This window comes from Bubalus bubalis, chromosome 4 (genome assembly GCF_019923935.1).
Source record: "Bubalus bubalis isolate 160015118507 breed Murrah chromosome 4, NDDB_SH_1, whole genome shotgun sequence".
Taxonomy (NCBI): domain Eukaryota; kingdom Metazoa; phylum Chordata; class Mammalia; order Artiodactyla; family Bovidae; genus Bubalus; species Bubalus bubalis.
Window position 1 is genome coordinate 11,698,187 of NC_059160.1, and position 17,028 is coordinate 11,715,214.

The 17,028-nt window shown below is 62.5% G+C and overlaps 2 protein-coding genes across 3 annotated transcripts in view; one reads left to right on the forward strand and one right to left on the reverse strand.

The window, feature by feature from the left end:
* Positions 1-17,028, forward strand: part of CACNA2D4 (calcium voltage-gated channel auxiliary subunit alpha2delta 4) — a 70,263-nt gene that overhangs the window by 41,400 nt on the left and 11,835 nt on the right. The window lies entirely within an intron of this gene.
* LRTM2 (leucine rich repeats and transmembrane domains 2) lies at positions 843-15,831 on the reverse strand. 2 transcript variants are annotated; one of them, XM_006043728.4, is made up of 5 exons: positions 14,441-15,831; positions 8,677-8,885; positions 8,083-8,230; positions 5,442-6,032; positions 843-2,947 (listed from the first exon to the last, which is right to left on the reverse strand). In XM_006043728.4, exons 3-5 carry the CDS (start codon positions 8,159-8,161, stop codon positions 2,493-2,495), a joined length of 1,125 nt encoding a protein of 374 aa, XP_006043790.3. In that variant the 5' UTR covers positions 8,162-8,230; positions 8,677-8,885; positions 14,441-15,831; the 3' UTR covers positions 843-2,492. The 2 variants fall into 2 exon arrangements, with proteins under 2 accessions (XP_006043790.3, XP_025138729.3); XM_025282944.3 differs by lacking the exon at positions 14,441-15,831 and having other exon boundaries at positions 8,677-14,372.

Below are 17,028 nucleotides of genomic sequence, written 5' to 3' on the forward strand. Positions count from 1 at the left end.
AGCTGGGACCTCCCCCAAGTTACCCCCCCACCTAGGAAGGGGTCCAGCTAGGACTTCCCCCCAGTTACTCCCTCCCCAGAGGGGGTCCAGCTAAATTCCTGGAACAGGGGCCTACTAGCTCTCTTCTCCCTAGGGTTTGCTCCTGTCTCACTGGGCTAGGGGTCGGGGGGTGGGGTGGTCACCCAGTGGAGAGCTCCCAGTTAGGAGAGAATTCCATCTTGGTCTGAAGAGTGTGACCTGTGTAGCCTAGGCCCAGTCAGCCAGAGGCCATTAGGCAAGGTGGGTCACTTGGGCATCGGGTGGATGACCCACCCGGAGGCCTTCTTGTCCTCCCGGCCACTTCCTCTCCTGGCCGCCATCCCCAGGCCTCCGGTCCATGATTTTGATCCTGTCTGCTGAACCCTTAGGAGAGGTCATCTGTGTGAGCCCCAAGTCCTGTCGGCCTGTCCCTGGAGTCAATCTTAAAAGCACAGGATGTTAAACGGGGTACCTCCTGCAAACCCAGAGACCTCCCCAAGACTGGTGAAACCTGCTCCCCTAAAGTGCCCTCGGGGAACCCCTCTTCCATCATGCAGCAGGGTCCCTGGGTCATAGGTGCACCTTCTACCCCACGGTGTCAGCCCTCAGCTTCAAGGTGGCCAGGCTCATGGCAGGGCTGATGCAGACCTGGGTCTCTGTGCTCCCCCACTGCCCTTCCAGGGGTGCCCCAAAGCCAGGCCTCGGCTGGGAGTATCCATTCACCTTAGGGGACTGGGGACACCCCATGCCCCTGCCTGGGGACCCTGTCCCAGATCCCAGTTCCAGGCTCGCCTCCCGCCCAAGGAAACCAGGAGGCATGTAGGAAAATACAGTCTTTATTGGTCATCTGAAACAACAAACCAGAAATATAATTTTGCCTTTAAAAATCTTCTGTCTCAGGCTAAGATTCCACCACTGACAACACCCAGCCTTCCCCTACTCCCCGAACCCCCAGATCCAGTGTCAGCCAGCACCTCGAAAGAAGGAAGACTGTGGCCAGCCGGGTGGGCAGCCTGCACTCAGCACCCCCGTCCTTGTCCTGCCTCAGACCCGTGTTCTGGGCACCCACCCCCTCGAGACCTCCCGTCTCAGAGCCAGAAACCAGCCTGATGGCTCCCAACCCTCCATAAGCTGGGGAAGGCTGGTGTCCTGCAGAGAGAGCCCCAGACTCACCTCAGATCACACTGACCAAGGGGGCAGACCTGGGTAAGGAGAGCCTGCACTGCCCCCTCCCACCCCCATCCCCAGCCTCAGTCCCTTTGGTGGTTTAGGGGCTACAGGTAGAGATAGACAGGCTCCCAGGGCTGTGCTCTGGTTTGGGCCCCAGTCTAGGGGCCGCGAGGATTGTGGGAAGCCAGATGGAGCAGACAGAACGCTGGGAAAGGGACCCTGCCCCCTCTACTGATGCCTCTGAGCAGAATGCAGGCGGCCTTTCGCTGTTCCCAGCGTCTGCTTGGGATGTGCTGGCAGGGCAGTCACAGAGTATGAGCCAGTCCCCCGCCCCGAGGTCACAGGCCCAGGGATGCTGAAGGTAGGGGCAGGGGGGGTGAAGGTTCAGAGCAACAGTTCTGGGGCTGCAGGCTGTGGGAGTGGGGGTGGGGGGCCCCACAGGGCCTGGCAGGGATGTACTTCGGCAGTGCTGAGGACAAGCCCGGTCTGTACCTGGACACCCAGGGGACCCGCCGTCCACACACGCTGCAGCCTCAAGGCTTCTGGGCCAGCGGCATCCCCAGAAAGCCCAGCAGGAGAGGTGTGAGCAGGTTACCATGGCAACGAGCAGCCTCATCCAGCAGCTTCACCTTGGACCCTGGAGAGGATCTGAAAGGAATCCTCGTGGCCATGGGTTTGGGCTTCTCCCAGTCAGCTGCGGGAGTTTGTGTCAGCAAGCAGGAGGTTGTGTGGTCTGGGTGCCGAGACCAAGGGGGAGGCCTGGCTCTGCTCCCCGAGGTTCTACAACCTCTGTCCCCATGCGACTGTGAGTGCAACGCCGAGCGACTGGGAGAGTGAACAGTGAGCGGGGTGGGGAGGTCGGTAACTCAGGGCCTGGCACTGTCAGCCAGGGCGTGGTGCTGGGTTTCCAAGCGCCGGTCTCAATGGCAGGGCTGGTCTGACTGCACGTTGGTACCAGCCACTGGAAGCTGGGCCCAACATCGGCCAGCTCAGAAGAGAGTTCCAGAAACCGGCCCCGCACCCCAGATGCAGGCGAGATGAGTCGAGCCAGAGGTGGGGAGCATCACAGGCTGTGAGCTCTGACTGCAGGACAGGCTGAAGGGGCATGGGGGCGCCGGGCCCAGGAGACTCTGTGGCACACCTGTCCTTTCTGCCCGCAGTCCAGAGCTCTGGGGGCCCCAGGAGGAGCGTCAGCACACGCTGGTGGCTTCCGGAGGCTCAGGGTCCACGGAGGCTGGGAGGAAGGTGGAAAGGGGATGGCAGAGAGAGAGCCAGCGCACTCCCCCACCCTCTTTGCCGGGCTCTCAGGCCACGGAGGAGATCTGCTTCTGGTCCTCCTGCTCGCCCTCCGGGTCACCCATGAGGGGCTGGCGCTTCTTGAGCTCGCGGTGGTACTTGGCCATGAGGGAGGCATAGATGCAGCCGTAGGCGGCGGCCACCACCATCATGATGCAGACCACACCGCAGACCACGCCCGCGATGATCACCGTGCCGATGGCCCGCCGCACGCTCACAGGCCGTGGCCTCTGCTTCTGGGGGCAGGCGGTGCTGGGCTCGGGCTCGGGCTCGGGGCCCGGCTTGGGCTTGGCAGGCTCCGGGCTGGCCTTGGTGCAGGGCGGCCCGGAGACCTCCTGCCCGGCTGAGCTATTCTGATCCTCCAGCTGGGAACAGTAGTTGAACATCTCCATGGGGACCATGCGCATGTCCTTCCCCCTCAGCTCCTTGGGCAGGGTGCAGGCCAGCTGGTCCAGGCGCCCCCCTGCATCGGGAGAGAGAAAAGGTGGGATGAGAACCAGCCGTCCCTCTCCCAGCCCCAGGTCCCACGTGGAGGGCCCAGGAGGACCATTTTCCACCAGCAAGGCAGTGAGTCCTGTAGCCACGGCGATAGGAGAGGAAAGTGGGGGACTAGCGTGTATGAAGCCTAGAGCTGGGGAGGTGGGTACACATGGTGGCATTTAATCCATGCAGAAGCCTTGTGACGTGGACAGTGTCCCTGATCCTATTTGATAGAGAAGCACACAGACATCCCCACCTTGCCTGCTCCCCAGAGTCAAACCAGCCACCCCCTGCCCCGTGCTCAGGAAGGAGGGGCCACGACCCAAATACAGTCCATACCCCTCCTTGCCTGATCCCCACTGGCCCATCTGTAACCCAGGCACTGTCCTGATCCCTGCTGACCTGTCTGTAATCCCCGGCACCATTCTCCCCAGAGTCTCATGCCCCCAGGCTCCTCAAGCTAACACCAAGGGCAGAAGTCAGAGCCACACTCCTCCAAGAGGGACCTTGGTCCCTAAGGTACCTCCTTGGAGAAGGGGGAGGAGAAACCACAAGAGTGGTGTCCTTCTTAGAGCAACAGTGGCCCCGTCAGTGCCCTGGCCGTAGCACTCTGAGCCCAGAGGCATCTTGTTAGGGTGCTCCGAAGACCCCCGAAGGCAGAGGAGGGGCCATAGCCAACGAAGGCGTGCAGGCCACAAGGCTGCCCAGGCTCGCCCAAATGACGGCCGAGCCAGACTTGACCTGGGGGAGGCGGGTGCAGACCACAGGTGGCACGAGAGGAGGGCAGCTGCCCAGACACCCCCTTTTGGCCTCTTTCAGTGTCCGGAGACCAGGATGCAGGCACTGCCTGCCCCCATGGAAGGGCCTGGGCTCCTGCCCCCTGTCCCTGCCAGCGCCCAGCCCAGCCCAGCTGCCACAGACTCCCCACAGAATAGATATCAGTCTTTCCCGGGTGCAGGAAAAGCCTAGGTTCTTTGTTTTGGTTTGGTTGGTGTCTTTTGGAGGCATGCAGGGTGGAAAATAGCTCCAACAGTGACAAGATCCTAAAATGTACATTCCCCTCCGTGCTCTTTTCTTCCCGGTGACCGATGACCGTTTGGAGGGGCAAGGATGTCCCCTGCAGATCACACATCGTTCTGGTTGTCCAATTCCCCCGTGCCGCCAACCGCCTATGCAAGGCTTACACCCCGTGAACTGTGTTCAGGGCCTTTGGGCCAGCGGGAACTGGCCATGGAGATGGGGCTACCTCACCTTCCTGCTCCAAAAACCTGAGGTTGACTCCCTCCCGGCCACGTCATCTTGTGCAAAGTACCTAAGTCACGTAATCACTCACGAGGCTCGATTTTCATGGCTGTCATAAGAATGACCATCTCAGCTGGTCTAAGGGGTCAAGCAGGTCATGGGTATGGAAAGATACTTGGAAACTGGAAACTATACAAGTGTTCATTATTATTTCTCCTCTCACAAAAAATGGGAGCAATTACCACAGTGACTAACATTTTATGGCACTTTATCATTTGTAAAATGTTTTTAATTAACTAACGTATGGGAATATTAGGCAAATAATGAGATTGTGGAAACACTCTGAAACAAAAGGAGTCAGCCTGATGAAAGCGTTAGAGTTCTTTTCACATCAATTCATTCATTCAGCAAATATTCTTGGAGCCCTACTTTGTGCTGGGCACCAAATCGTGTCTAGTTAAGCCTGGTTAAATATTACGACTTCTACCAGCAAGCAAGTGGACATATAAATGAGTAAGCTTTACTGCAGACCCACTTTACACTGAGTACTTTTCCAGTTACTTTCCATGTGTTTCCGATTTAATCTGCACAGGGATTCTCTGAGGCAGATATTGTTATTTGCCCCGTTTCACTGATGGGGCACAGCCACAGAGGCTAGCCTACTTTCTCAAGATCACACAGCTAGTAAGTGGCAGAGCCACGAAGCCATCCCAGATCTGGCGCTTTTAACCAGAGGCTTACATCTTTGCCCTCCTGTCCATTTCATTTAATCATTTTGAAGCTTTTTCTAGGACTTGCCCGGGGTTAACGAAAGGAGTAAGGGAAGGAACTGGAAACCAGAGGCTTTGGGCTTCTTAGCCAAAGCTTTGATAACAACTTCTTGGGAGGAGGAGTTGAGATCAGCGTCAAAATGAAAATGGGATTGCATCTGCGGATCTGAATTCCACTCTACCTCCTGAAACTGTGGGTGTGTAAGAGGTGGCTGCGTTATTCAGAGGAGAGAGGGTGGTTTTAATTCATCCCCTCTTCCCCGGGCCCAGGGATGCCCAGGGGACAGTTACACGGTGTGTTCAAGCCCATCCTGAAAACCTACAGAAGGGAGAGCACATGGCAGGGAGTCAGTCTGGAGAGAGAGAGGGTAGAGAAGGACGGCCGGAGCAGAGGGGACACAGGAGGAAGGAGGGGCACCAGGCCCTCTGCCTGCTGCTGGCCCGTCCAGCCTCCCCTGCACTCACCTCGGTAGGAGAACCACTCGAGCCAGCGCTTGAAGTCCCGCAGGTGGCAGTCACACTCCCAGGGGTTGTCTGCCATCTGCAGCAGCTGCAGGCCGGCCAGGGGCTCAAAGGTCCGGCGGTCCAGGCTCTGCAGGCGGTTGGCGCGCAGTGACAGGGAGCGCAGGGCAGGCAGCCCGTCGAAGAGGCCGGGCGGGAGCCGGGACAGCCCGTTGAGGGACAGGTCCAGGTGGCGCAGGCGCGGCAGGGGCCGCAGCAGCGCGGCGTCCAGGGCCCGGAGGCTGTTGTTTCGGAGCTGCAGCTCTGTCAGGTTGGCCAGGTCCCCGAAGGCCATGCGCGGCAGCCGGTCCAGGAAGTTGTTGGAGAGGTCCAGCCGCTGCAGGCCCGACAGGTTGGCGAAGGCCCCGCTGGGCAGGGAGCTCAGCCTGTTGTTGAGGAGCAGGAGGCTGCGGGTGGCTGCTGGCAGGTCCGGGGGCGGCGCAGTCAGGCCCAGGCCGCTGCAGTCCACCTGCAGACCGCGGCCGTCACACGTGCAGGGGAAGGGGCAGGCAGGGACAGCCTCCGCCGTGCACAAGGCGATCCAGCAGGCGAGCCCTGGGGGCAGACGGGGGACAGAAGGACAGACGGTCACCGCCTCCTCCTGTTGTCCTCTTCATGCAGATCCCACAACGGGGCCTTGCCAGGATCCCCATGGCCACCCACAAGCGTGCACTAGCGTGTCCTAACCACGTGAGACAGAACTCAGTACTGCAGCACCCTCAAGTGAACAGATCCCGGGTGGTGGGTCACCTCGGGCCCCCGACACGATAGACGTTGACACGACAGAGGACATGGGGCTGTGAGGGGACCTTCCACGTCCCTCTCCAGGGGCGCTGCAGTGGGAAAGATTCTCTTCCCTTCTCTCGATGCCCACCCCCCACACGCACCTAGAGCTGCACGGAGAGTGGGTGGGGGCCGTGCTGTATGCACCAAGGCACACACCAAGCCCCCCCTACCCTGGCCTGCAGGAATCCCACATCCAAGACGGTCCAGCACCTCAGGGTGAGTAGGGAGCCCCAGCACCCAGTTCGCATTCCGAGACTGCTGTGGAAATGACAGGGTGAGACGCCAGTTCCCCTCCACGCAGAGGACGCTGGGGTGCAAGCCACACAAATCTTGGGCCTGGACACGTGACACATCTGTTCTCGCTCCACAACCAGCCTTGCCCTTAGCCGGCAACTCCATCCCCAATTTCTGCAGGAGGAATCCGATGGCAGCATTCCTCTCGTGGTCTCAGAGTTTGCCCAGAGCCCTTGTGGCGGGGCTGCAGGGGAAGGGGCCCTCAGAAAACAACGCCTCAGGGCAGCTCGCTCCAGGGTCTACCCTTCTAAGAGTGAACGCAAAGCCCCCTTCGCTGTCCTGGGTGTCCCTGTGGAGGGGGAGGGAGGCTGGCCAAGCCCAGAGGAAGGCCCCAAACAAGGAGTGATGGACAAGTTCAGACCCACTCTAGCCACTTGGCTCCACTGGGAGGGGCAGCACCTCCCTGACCAGGTCCAGGAGGGGGTGGCTTTGAATCTATGTCCAGCAGGGGTCTGGGGTCTGGTGTCCCGAAGGGCAGGGCCTGAGGGAGCAGAATAGGACTGCACCCCCTTTCCTGGAGGGTCAGTGACACCTGAGAGGCCTGACCAGGCTGACACCTGAGCCTCTCTGTTCTCAGGGGCGAAATGAGCACAGGTAGGGCCGTGGATGCCAGCTGGAGGCCCTTCCAGCCACCCGAGGTCACCTGCTGGACCGCTGACCTGTCGCCCTCTGAGCTGACTGCAGTCAAGGCAGCCTGCCCAACTCCCCCCGCCCTGCCACTCGGAAGTCAGCCTCCCTTCCTTCGGGCCCCACTTTCCCCAGAGAAACACTCAGCCCATCCGGCCTCCCCACTCAGAAGGACCAACAGGACTAGAGGTCACCGTCCCCCCGCCCCGAGAAATTCAGGCCAGCGTGAAAGCTCTGGTGACGAGAAAACAGAGCTGTGTGTTGCGAGGTGTTGAGTGATTCTAGAAGGAGGCTGAAAGGGGAGCTGGGCGTCTCGGGGCTCAGCCGCTCTGCATGGTGAATAATTTAGCTCGTCTATGTCATGGGGCGGTGGCATCTCAGGGCTGACCGGGCGCCGGCAGGTCAGGTGGATGGACGTCCCCCCAGGATGATTCTTATCTCTTACCCCGTAGCCTTGACCCTTCAGCTGTGCGAGAATTCCCAGGGCTTCCTTCACCCGACAGCTCACTAGTCTCCCTTGTGGGCAGTGGGTGGCCTTTGTGTCCCCTTATACAGGGGAGGGCCTGGACCACACCCCTAAAGCCCTTCCAGCGCCGTGTCCCCAGAGCCCACTGGTTCCCTCCATCATGGGGCCCTAAGAGCAGGCCCCAGGCCCACTCAGCCTCCAGCCAAGCACGACAAGAGGTTTGCCATTAAAAGAGGGAGATGGGGCCCCTGGGCTCGGAAGCAGACCCGTCTAAGAGGACAGACCTGCACGTGGGACCCTGCTCCCGATCCACCCATCACGGAGCTCAGAGGTGGCTCTTCCCCTGGAACCACGGGCAGGGCTGGTGACGGACACCCGGGCAGATGGTCCCTGCAGCCCCGCTAGCCCGACGTCCCCCCACCACCCACTCACAAGAGATCCGCCTCCATAGAGCGAGCCAGGTGTGCCCCTTGGTGTCCCTCGGCTCAGGGCTGCTGCCCAGGGCCAGCATGGCGGCTGCACTGTGGCCAGGCCCTGCACCTCCGGGGAGAGGAGCCCCCGTCCGTCCGTTCAGTCAGTCCTGAGAGAGAGGGAGAGAGAGATGAGCAAAGCGGGCATCAGGTGTTCCAGCCCAGGGGTTGTGGAGGGGGCTGGTGTCTCTTTACACTCCTCTCCTGTTCTTCTCAGCTCTGATTCCCTGGCTGGGGGAGAAGGGGAGGGAGAGGGCTGAGAAGCCAGGAACCTCAGCCTCCCTGGATGAGTCAGGGAGCGTGCAGGGGCAGGCGGGCATCCCAGGAGCCCTCAGATGGAGCCCAGATGGCACTGAGCTCCAGGCTAGGAGGTTCAGGAGCTGTCCATCCCCCCCAACCCCAGCCCCCATCCTCTGCCTGCCCCTTCTCCTTATCTCCCTGGATGATCTCCTGAACGTGTTTGGAGTCATGTGACCTCCTCTGTGTACAAGCCTCCCCCACATCCCAGGTGCCTAAAGCCAGGGCTACCTGGCTCCCCACCCCACTGCACTCTTACCATGGCCCCCAGGGAGGCAGAGACCAGGCCCAGCACAGGGCAGTTGGTAGGTCGGTCAGTGGGTGGGTCACGGGAGAGCCCCAGGCCCCGCTTTCTCCACGGGGCAGCCCCCTGCTTTCCCTCCACGGTCTCCTAGTGGGGGAGCAGCCGTACTCCGTCCTCCGCCTCCGGCAGGTCTGGGGAAAAACTCATCAGCTCAGGGGCTCGTGCTGCAGTGGGGAGACAGGTCCAGCAGAGGGTGAGCTTGCAGGGCCAGGGACAAGGAGAGGGGGTTCCATCTCCCAAGGGACCCGCTCCCACCCCAACCCAATGGCACAGGCCCTCCCTGCTTCCCTCCCAATATGGCCAAGGGCCCCATCACAGCTGGGCCTGGCGCCAGGTGGGGAAGGCCAGTTGGGAGGGGGACCGCGATGCTGCTCGCAGAGGGCGGCCACACGGGTCCCCGGTGGCTCCAGGTTGCAGCCTCCCGCTCCCCCTCCCACAACCGGTTTAATTCTGGGAGCCCGGGAGCCAATGGCAGAGCCGAGCAGGCACTGAGGATGTGGGAGGAGCTGCTGGGGGCCTGCTGAGCCCTGGAATCTCATCACCATCAGGGTTTCCCTCGGGCACCAGGGGCCTCTCCCGCCTCCTCCCCGCTTCCATACAGCTGCCAAGCTGCCTCCTGGCCTCTCGAGCCCAGTCAGAGCGCAGCGCCCGCGGGTCCTCAGCAGCGGCCAGGCAGGGGCACCTGCTCAGCGTGGGGGCCACTTGGGATGGGGGGGGAGGTAGGGAGGGGACTCCTTCGGGGGGGGGGAGGGGGGACCTGGCTCTGGCTCTGGACTTTAGCCCCCATCCCCTGCTCTGGAGGGCTCACAGCGTCACAGGGGCTGCAGAGGAGGCACGCTGGGCAGATGTGGAGTGAGGGAGCAACCTTGAGGATGGACCAGGGTCCTGGGCTTGGCGGTGGAGGAGCAGCTTAGGGGTCATCTCCGGATGCCTCCCCACCTCCTAGCACCAGACCCCATGGGCTCCTGGCTGAAACGCCCAGGTCAGGGTGGGCTCTGGGTTCAAGTCTGTGTCAGCCGCTCTGTAAGTTAAACCCCATCGGCTCTCTGGATCTCAGTCTCCTTATCTCGAAGGCAATAAGCAAAACATACTGTCCCCCATGAGACCAGTCTAATCGTGGGAGGCGAGTTCATGTCTGCTGAACTCAGGACACACTGTCTTGGAAGACAGTCTAGGTGACCCCAGGTAGACACAAGGAGAAGCCAGGGCCCCTATCCTCCCCAGGGAAGGGTCAGCAGCTTACAAGCCTGGCCGCTGAGCACTCTTTCCTGCCCCCAACCTCACATCCCTGTTCCTGAGCCCATGCCAGGCAAGCAGCTGTCACATGGCAGTCACCGTGGGCCGGGCTCACACACAGCCTCCAGACCTCCATCACCGAGGTCACTGTCCACCCTCTCGGCCCCAACCCTTGGAATAGCCCCTCAGTGCTCCCACCAGCAAGGACCCTCATGTCAGCAGCTCAAAGCATCCACCCGGTACTGGGCGGGTCAGCAGCCACCCAGGCTCAGAGATGAAGACCAGCTAGCCTGGTCACACGGCCAGCCAGGGACAGAGGCCCGCTCCCTGGTGATGGTTCCCTGCAGTGGCCCCAGCAGGGAGACATGTAGGTGTGGACTGAGCAGGGTGCACACACGCTCCCAACATGGCATGTGGGGAGACAACCCCAGAGAGCGTGCAGCCAGGGCACGTGCTGACACACGCATACGCGTGCACTCACGCACCCTCAGATGCCGCCCCTCCGGCAGTTCTCAAGTGCCCCCAGCAGACAGGTGCATGGGGTGGCGGGGGAGGGACCTCTGGCCTAGAAGCAAGGTCGAAAGAGGCCCCTAGGGGGCCCTTCCACTCTCAGACCCACCCACGAGTCTTTCCGGCTGCCATGGGGAGACAGGTGGCCGAGAGCCCTCTCCCCATGCCCACCTGGGCTCATCCCCACCTCCCCACCCACTTCCTAGAGTGAGCACCTGGCCGTGAAGGTGACTTGAGTGCAGGTCCTGGCACCCCACCCCCCAGCGTGAGGTCCACTAAAGCCACCGTCTGGGGGGAGGGGACACTGGTGGCCCTGAGATCTCCAGAGAAGCCTGACAAGAACAAGCCCCTCCCCAGGTCCATGGGGTGCAGACTGCTCCTTGGGGAGTGGTCCTGCCTGCCTGGGGACCCCAGAAGCACGCCTCAGGGACCCCTGGGCCCAGCACTCTGCCCTCCGGCCCACCTCCAACTTGAGGACCCCCTTCCCCCCGCAAAACCCGGAAGCTTTCAGCCTCGTTAGGAAAGTGTGACCTACTTCAGGAAGCCGGGGGCACAGCTGCTAAGGCAGGCGCTGGCCGCTGAGGAATAAATTCATACTGTCTGGGAGGGGAGACCCCACACACCATCTGGGAGGGGAGACCCCACCCAGGTGGAGAACGGAAACAAGTGAGGGTGGGGGGTCTCCAGGCTCCGAGCCCCTCAGCCCTGTGGGCATTTTTGTCCAGTCCCGGGACAGGGGCACAGAGTGGAGGGCAGCCCTGCTGCGAGAATCTGGGCGGAGATTGGTCAAGAGCTGAGAGTCGAGCACCCCGAGTGCCCCCCAGAGCAGAAACCGGGGCTTTATGCCCCACCCAGCCCCCTGCTACTCAAGGGCAGTCCAGGGGTCAACAGCACCAGCCTCCCCAGGGACTTTCTAGACCCAGGCCAGGCTGATGGGGTTGGAACCTGCCTCTTAGAAGATCACAGGCAATTCATGTATCTGGTCAAGTTTGAAAGGCCCTGGGCTCGGTCACTCCTCTCCTGGGGGGCTGCGTCAGGGGCCCGGGCAGCAGGGGGCAGTGCGGGAGTGGTAGGGGTGCTGGAAGCATCACCTCCTGCAGGAAGGCTCTGGACCAGGGAGACACGTTACCATAGCCACAAGCAGCTGTGCGCGGTCCCTGGTCCCCCAGCTATTCCCTGGGCTGAGACGCGCTGTCAGCCCCACTTGCAAATGGGGAAACAGAGGCCCTGGAGACTCAGTATCTTGTCTCAGGTCAGGCAGTAGAAGGTGGCAGGCTTGCGTCCGAGCAGTCCAGCGACAAGGCTGCTAACCCGGCTGTCTTTGCAGGCCTTTAGGCCGGTCCTGCTTTGCCCTGCCTGCACATGGAGGCTGCCAGAGCAGGAGGCAGGGGGCAGGGACGGGCTGCACCCTCTCAGCTGCCCAGCTTCACAGCTGACCCCACGTCTCCTTGTCCGCTGGCTCAGTGTACCTGACGCAGTTGTTTTTATCAAACTGGTCGCCCCCTCCCTGACGCCCTTCTTCCCAGGGACGCCCACAGATGCCATGGGGAGAGTCCTGGGGGGCAGGGGTCTTCCTGGAGGGGTGGGGAGGATGCTTTCTAGAACCCCTGCAGCAGGGGCTGTGCACTGAGGTGAGCATGTGGGCTGGGAGCTCCAGGGAAGCCGGGGCGGGAGGTGCTGACGGGCAGGAGGTGGCAGCTGGAGCAGAAGGGCCCACGTGCTCCCTCCCAGCCGCGTGGGGGGCCGTGTCCCCTGGAGACTTGGGGGCCAGAGTACCCTGGAGACTCGGAGGCGGGCGCCTCACCTGGCCCCGTGAAGGAGAGGCCTGCCGTATTCCTGCCTCCTGCAGACACCCAGCCTGGGGGGGGGGGGCCTCTGATCTCTCTGTGCTTCTGCACCCACCCTCTCTCCTCCTCCAGGCAGGGCTGGCTCAGTCTCCGGTTAGAAACCTCCAGGAAACCCCACAGGCCTGGTGTCCACGCCCCTCCTCACTGCTGCCGGGTCACGTCCATCCCCCTTAGCCCGGTCCACACCCCACAGCCGGCAGCGTCCACTGTGCCTTGACTGGCACTCCTGCCCCTGGGACATCATGCCGACCGGCCGCACACCCTACCCCCCTGGACCTCCACCCCAGAGCAAGACTTCTGCAGTCTGCGCTCTGTGGAGAGGTGAAGGTCACAGAGGCGAGAGGCCAGGCTGAGGCCACTGCCCAGGGACCCGAGGGCAGCGCCCTCCTTCCCGCCTACCCAAGCCCAAAGACCCCCCGTAGGCAGGACTGGGGCACCCACGCTGAGCCCTGGGGGTGGCACCAGGGCTGTGCCCTCCACCCGCAGCCGCCGGTCTGGCCTTCCGGGCCCTTCCCACCTCTTCCCTGCCCGGCACCCGGAACACGCGCGGCTCAAGCAGTGCGGAAGCAGGTTTTTTTAAATCTCTAAATTTGTTCTTGGAGGAGACAGCCTCCTGGTTCATTTTTAAATGCGAGTCCCGTTTTCATCCCCAACTTCCTACAGCCTGGCTTCCTTGTCAGACACTGCCTCCCGATCTCAAGCAGACCCTCTGGGAAGACGGACATAAAGTACCCCCACCCCCGTCACTTCTCATAGGAGTTGCTCTTGGGCAGGCTCTGGACTAGGCTCAATGGTGGCCTCGGGCAGGCAGGAGATGAGGAGGTCTGATCTGTGTAGTGGTGGGGAGAGACCTCCCCTGGCACCCCAACCTTTACAGACCCCCTCCCGGCCCCTCAGCTTGGGGACTGAAATGCGGGCAGGGTTTGCTCGCTTGGCCCCAGACACAGCTTCCAGGCAAACGCAAAGGAGCCAGATCGGATCTTAAGAAGCCTCCCCCTCCTCCTTCCGCCACCCCCGGCTGGCTTCCCTGGTCTCCCTCTCTTGGCAGAGCCGAGCCTGTGCAGTGGGGAGGGGGGAATCGCTGCGGGTTTCCCTCCCAGCTGGACTCCTCCACCCATCTCCACGTGCTCAGCCTGCCCCCCAGCACCCCAGCCCATGTAGTTATCTAAGCTGCCGGGCGTCAATCTGAGTCAGACCAGGTGATACCCAGCCATGGCCTGACAGCCAGGTGCCAGCCTGCCCCCGCCCACCCCAGGCAGAAGACAGCAGCTCAGGGAGAGGACAAGGAGGCCCGGACGCCTGGTCAGGGGGCCTCTGTCCTGCACTGTCTTGTCCTGGCCGCCCCTAAGCTGAGTCCACCACCCCCGCCAAGGCTTTCTGACCCCTTTGTAGGTAGAAGGGGTGTACATCTGGGGGACTCCAGCCTCATCTTGGTTCCTGGGGCCCCCACCAGGCCTGGGTGGGCTGAGAGCTGATCCAGAGCCTCAAGGAAGGGCAGGAGGAAGGGCTTGGAGGCTCCCCTCCCTCGTCCACTCCCAGCCACGCCCCCCAGGGAGGCTCCGCTGGAGCCTAGGGACTAAGGTCCAGCTGGGGAGGGCTCCCCTGCACCCCCGTCTAAGGGCAGCCTCCTGGAGGCCAGCGCCCCACACTGAGGGCATCCTGTAGAGAGGTCAGTCAGCCCCCTGAGGTCCAGTGCCCCAGGCTGCCCCCTACCCCACAGACGTCCGCTGTGTCCCCTTCACATGGCACCCAGACCCCGGGGCTGTCTGTGCTGAGCTGGGCGTGCAGGTGGCCCAGGGCCCCCGGCTGGCGCCCCACATGCTGCAGGGATGGTTTCTATGCCACCAGGCCTGTCGTCTGGCCCCGTGGCTGCCTTCTCCCTCCTCCTCCGGCAGAATGCTGGCTCCTGTCCCCAACACCGGGAGGTCAGAGTTCCCTGTGCCCTTCAGCTGCCCAGATGTCGGGTCCTGAGTCCCGCCCCAGCCCCAGCCATTGCCCCCAGGTAGGAGGCACAGCAGCTGTCCCTGCAGGCACAGAACCCAGCAAGGATGGGCTTGGGCCCCAAGCCCAGCTCCCGCAACGCCCCCCCCCCCACCCCGCACCCCCGCCGAGCACTCAGCACTCACCTTTGGCAGGAACAAGCCCCTTGAATCAGTGGTGTGAGCCGTCCAGCCAGCCCCTCCTGGAATTCCTGGAGGAATCAGACAGCGGCACAGCCCGATCCCCAGCAGGACCCGGGTCCCCAGCAGGACCCGGCAGCAGTGCACCGGCGGGAGCAGCCTGCGGCCGCTGCCTCCTCCTGGGGCCAGGGCTGCCGGGTCAATGGCACACGGAGGAGGAGTGGGAGGGACAGAGGGAGCCGCGGAGAGGGGCAGGCGGGGAGGGGCGCGCGTGTGCGAGCAGAGAGCAGCGGAGTGACAGCGGGGGAACATCCGCGATGACAGCGACAGGCGCGCACACGGGAGGCGGGCGCACGGGCGGGCGGGCGCACACACACCGGAGGCGCTCACCCTTGAAACCTCCCATTTCAGAGGGAGACGCGGCCGGCCATGAACTCCAGGGGCAGGAGCGCTGTTCACCAGCACCCCGCACCACCACCTTCCCTCCCCGCCTCCGCAGGCTTTCCCGCCCTGGCTGCCCCCCACACAGCATCCTCTAGCTCTGCCCCCTCTCCCCTTCCCTTTGGGGACCAAGAGGCAGGACCCAGAGCACAGAGGTCCCCGGGAAGCAGCAGGAAGCCGCTCTGAATCTGTTCAGAGGTGGGGGCCGTATCTCCCACCATGCCTGCAGGAAGGGAAAGCTGAACGACAGTCTTGGTCAAAGGGACACCTTCTGGAGGGAGGGGTACATGAGGGCCCATCTGTCTGAGGTCCTCCAGGGAGGGGCCCCAGGCCACGCAGAGCCAGTGGCATGCAGACACACAGAGGTCACTGAGCCTCGTGACCCGAGACCAGGGCTATCTGGGGAGGGAGACGCAGGCAGGCTGGGCCGGGGCCTGGGGCAGGTTTTCTGGAGAGCCCTGGGGTGAGCCTGGAGGAGCACGGGGGTGGGGAAGGGGGGCAAACCAGCCCCTTCCCCAGCCTGGACCTCTGGCTGGATGGGGAGAGATTGACATCAAGAGCTCAGAGGCCTCTCTACCAGCCAGTCAGGACAGAGGCGTTGGAGAAATTGATATTCCAAGGGAAGGCAGGGGTTGACCCGAAGGAAACGAAGTCAGGGACCAGTTGGGGAGGAGCCGCCGGCCAGAGCTGGACCCTGGTGACCTTCCTGGCATCTTTCAAAGCCTGCCTGATGGCTGGATGCGTGGTGTGTTTGTCAGGGGTATCCAGAGTCCCTCTTCCTTTACGCCCGCTTTTGGGGGTCCGTGGTCAGCACTGGGTGCAGGCTGAGAGACCCCTCGACACTCCTGCACCTTCTTTCTCTGTCTGCTCTGCTGGGCAACAGCAGGAGTGCCCAGAGGAAAAGCAGCCTTCCCTCCCAGGATCCCAGCCTCCCACCCTGCATCATGAGACCGGCCCCCACCCACCCCACACACCCCCTTGTCCCCCGGCTGCTCCCAGGACAGCATGTCCTTCCCAGCATCTGGAACCCTCTCCTCACCCACGGGGCACCTTCCCCTCCTTGAAAACTCAACCAGAACTCCCGTCCTGGTGCGCATGTCCGGCTGGACCTTCTTCTCTGACCCATATCACAGAGGACAGCTGTCTGTGGGTGGGTGGGTCATCCCAGGTCTACAGTGGAGGGCCCTTCCAGAAGAGGGGTCTGCCTCCCCTGGCTGAGTGAGGAATGGGCAAGGACGGAAGAGCTCAGCCAGGTGTCAGGGTCCAGAGGCTCTGACAACCAGCCATTAGCTGTTTGTTAACCGGATGCGGGGTTACTCACTGCCCCAAAGTGGACAGGTGGATGACGAAGTCTCTGGGGTCCCTGAGCACCAGCTCCCCACCTGCTACATAAAGGATGGGCCCTGTTGACCCACAGCCGCCCGACCCCCCAGGTTAGCACAGCCTGCCACTGGGTTTCAAGGGCACGGTCGGTCGACAGGAGAGCGAGGGGGATGATGGAGTTTCCGACTCCCAGGGCACAGCGGCTCCAGCAGGGCGGGTTTGTGCGTGTGCCGCACGGCTGTTTTGTTTTGCCGTCTGTGATGACAAAGCAAGGCGGAGGTGACAGCCAGGACACAGAGCAAAGAGGAGCATCTTGATAAGCTGTCTGCCGCCTGTGGCCTTATTGAGGCTCTTTGTCTGCCAGCCGTGCGAGTGAGCGGGTCTTAAAGAAAAACTGCTTTGCAGGAAGCAGGCAGAGGAGGGCATGAGGCGGCATGGATCAGGGGGACAGGCAGGGCAGGGGCAGGAGGAAGGGGGTCTGCTCGCTCCCCCTCCAACAGGTTGTGGCAGGTCCCCCTAGGGACCAAGGTCAGGCTCTGATGTAAGGACCCGCCAAGCACAGGCCTGGTGGGGTGGGGACAGCAGCCTGGGAGGATGGAGGCCTCACCTGCCTTCGGCCTCAGCCAGGGACTGACTGACTCTTCACCGCTCCATCTGCAAACCCAGGACCAAGGGGTGGTCTCACCTGCACAGAGCAGGCTTCTGGGGGGTTGCCAGGCAGGGGTGGCCAGCCTGGGGCCCACTGGAGCGAGGGATGAGGTCTGAGAGCTGCCCTGGAGTCTCCCCGGAGGAGGCTGGGCTCTTTGATGGGGTGGAAAAGCATGATTCAG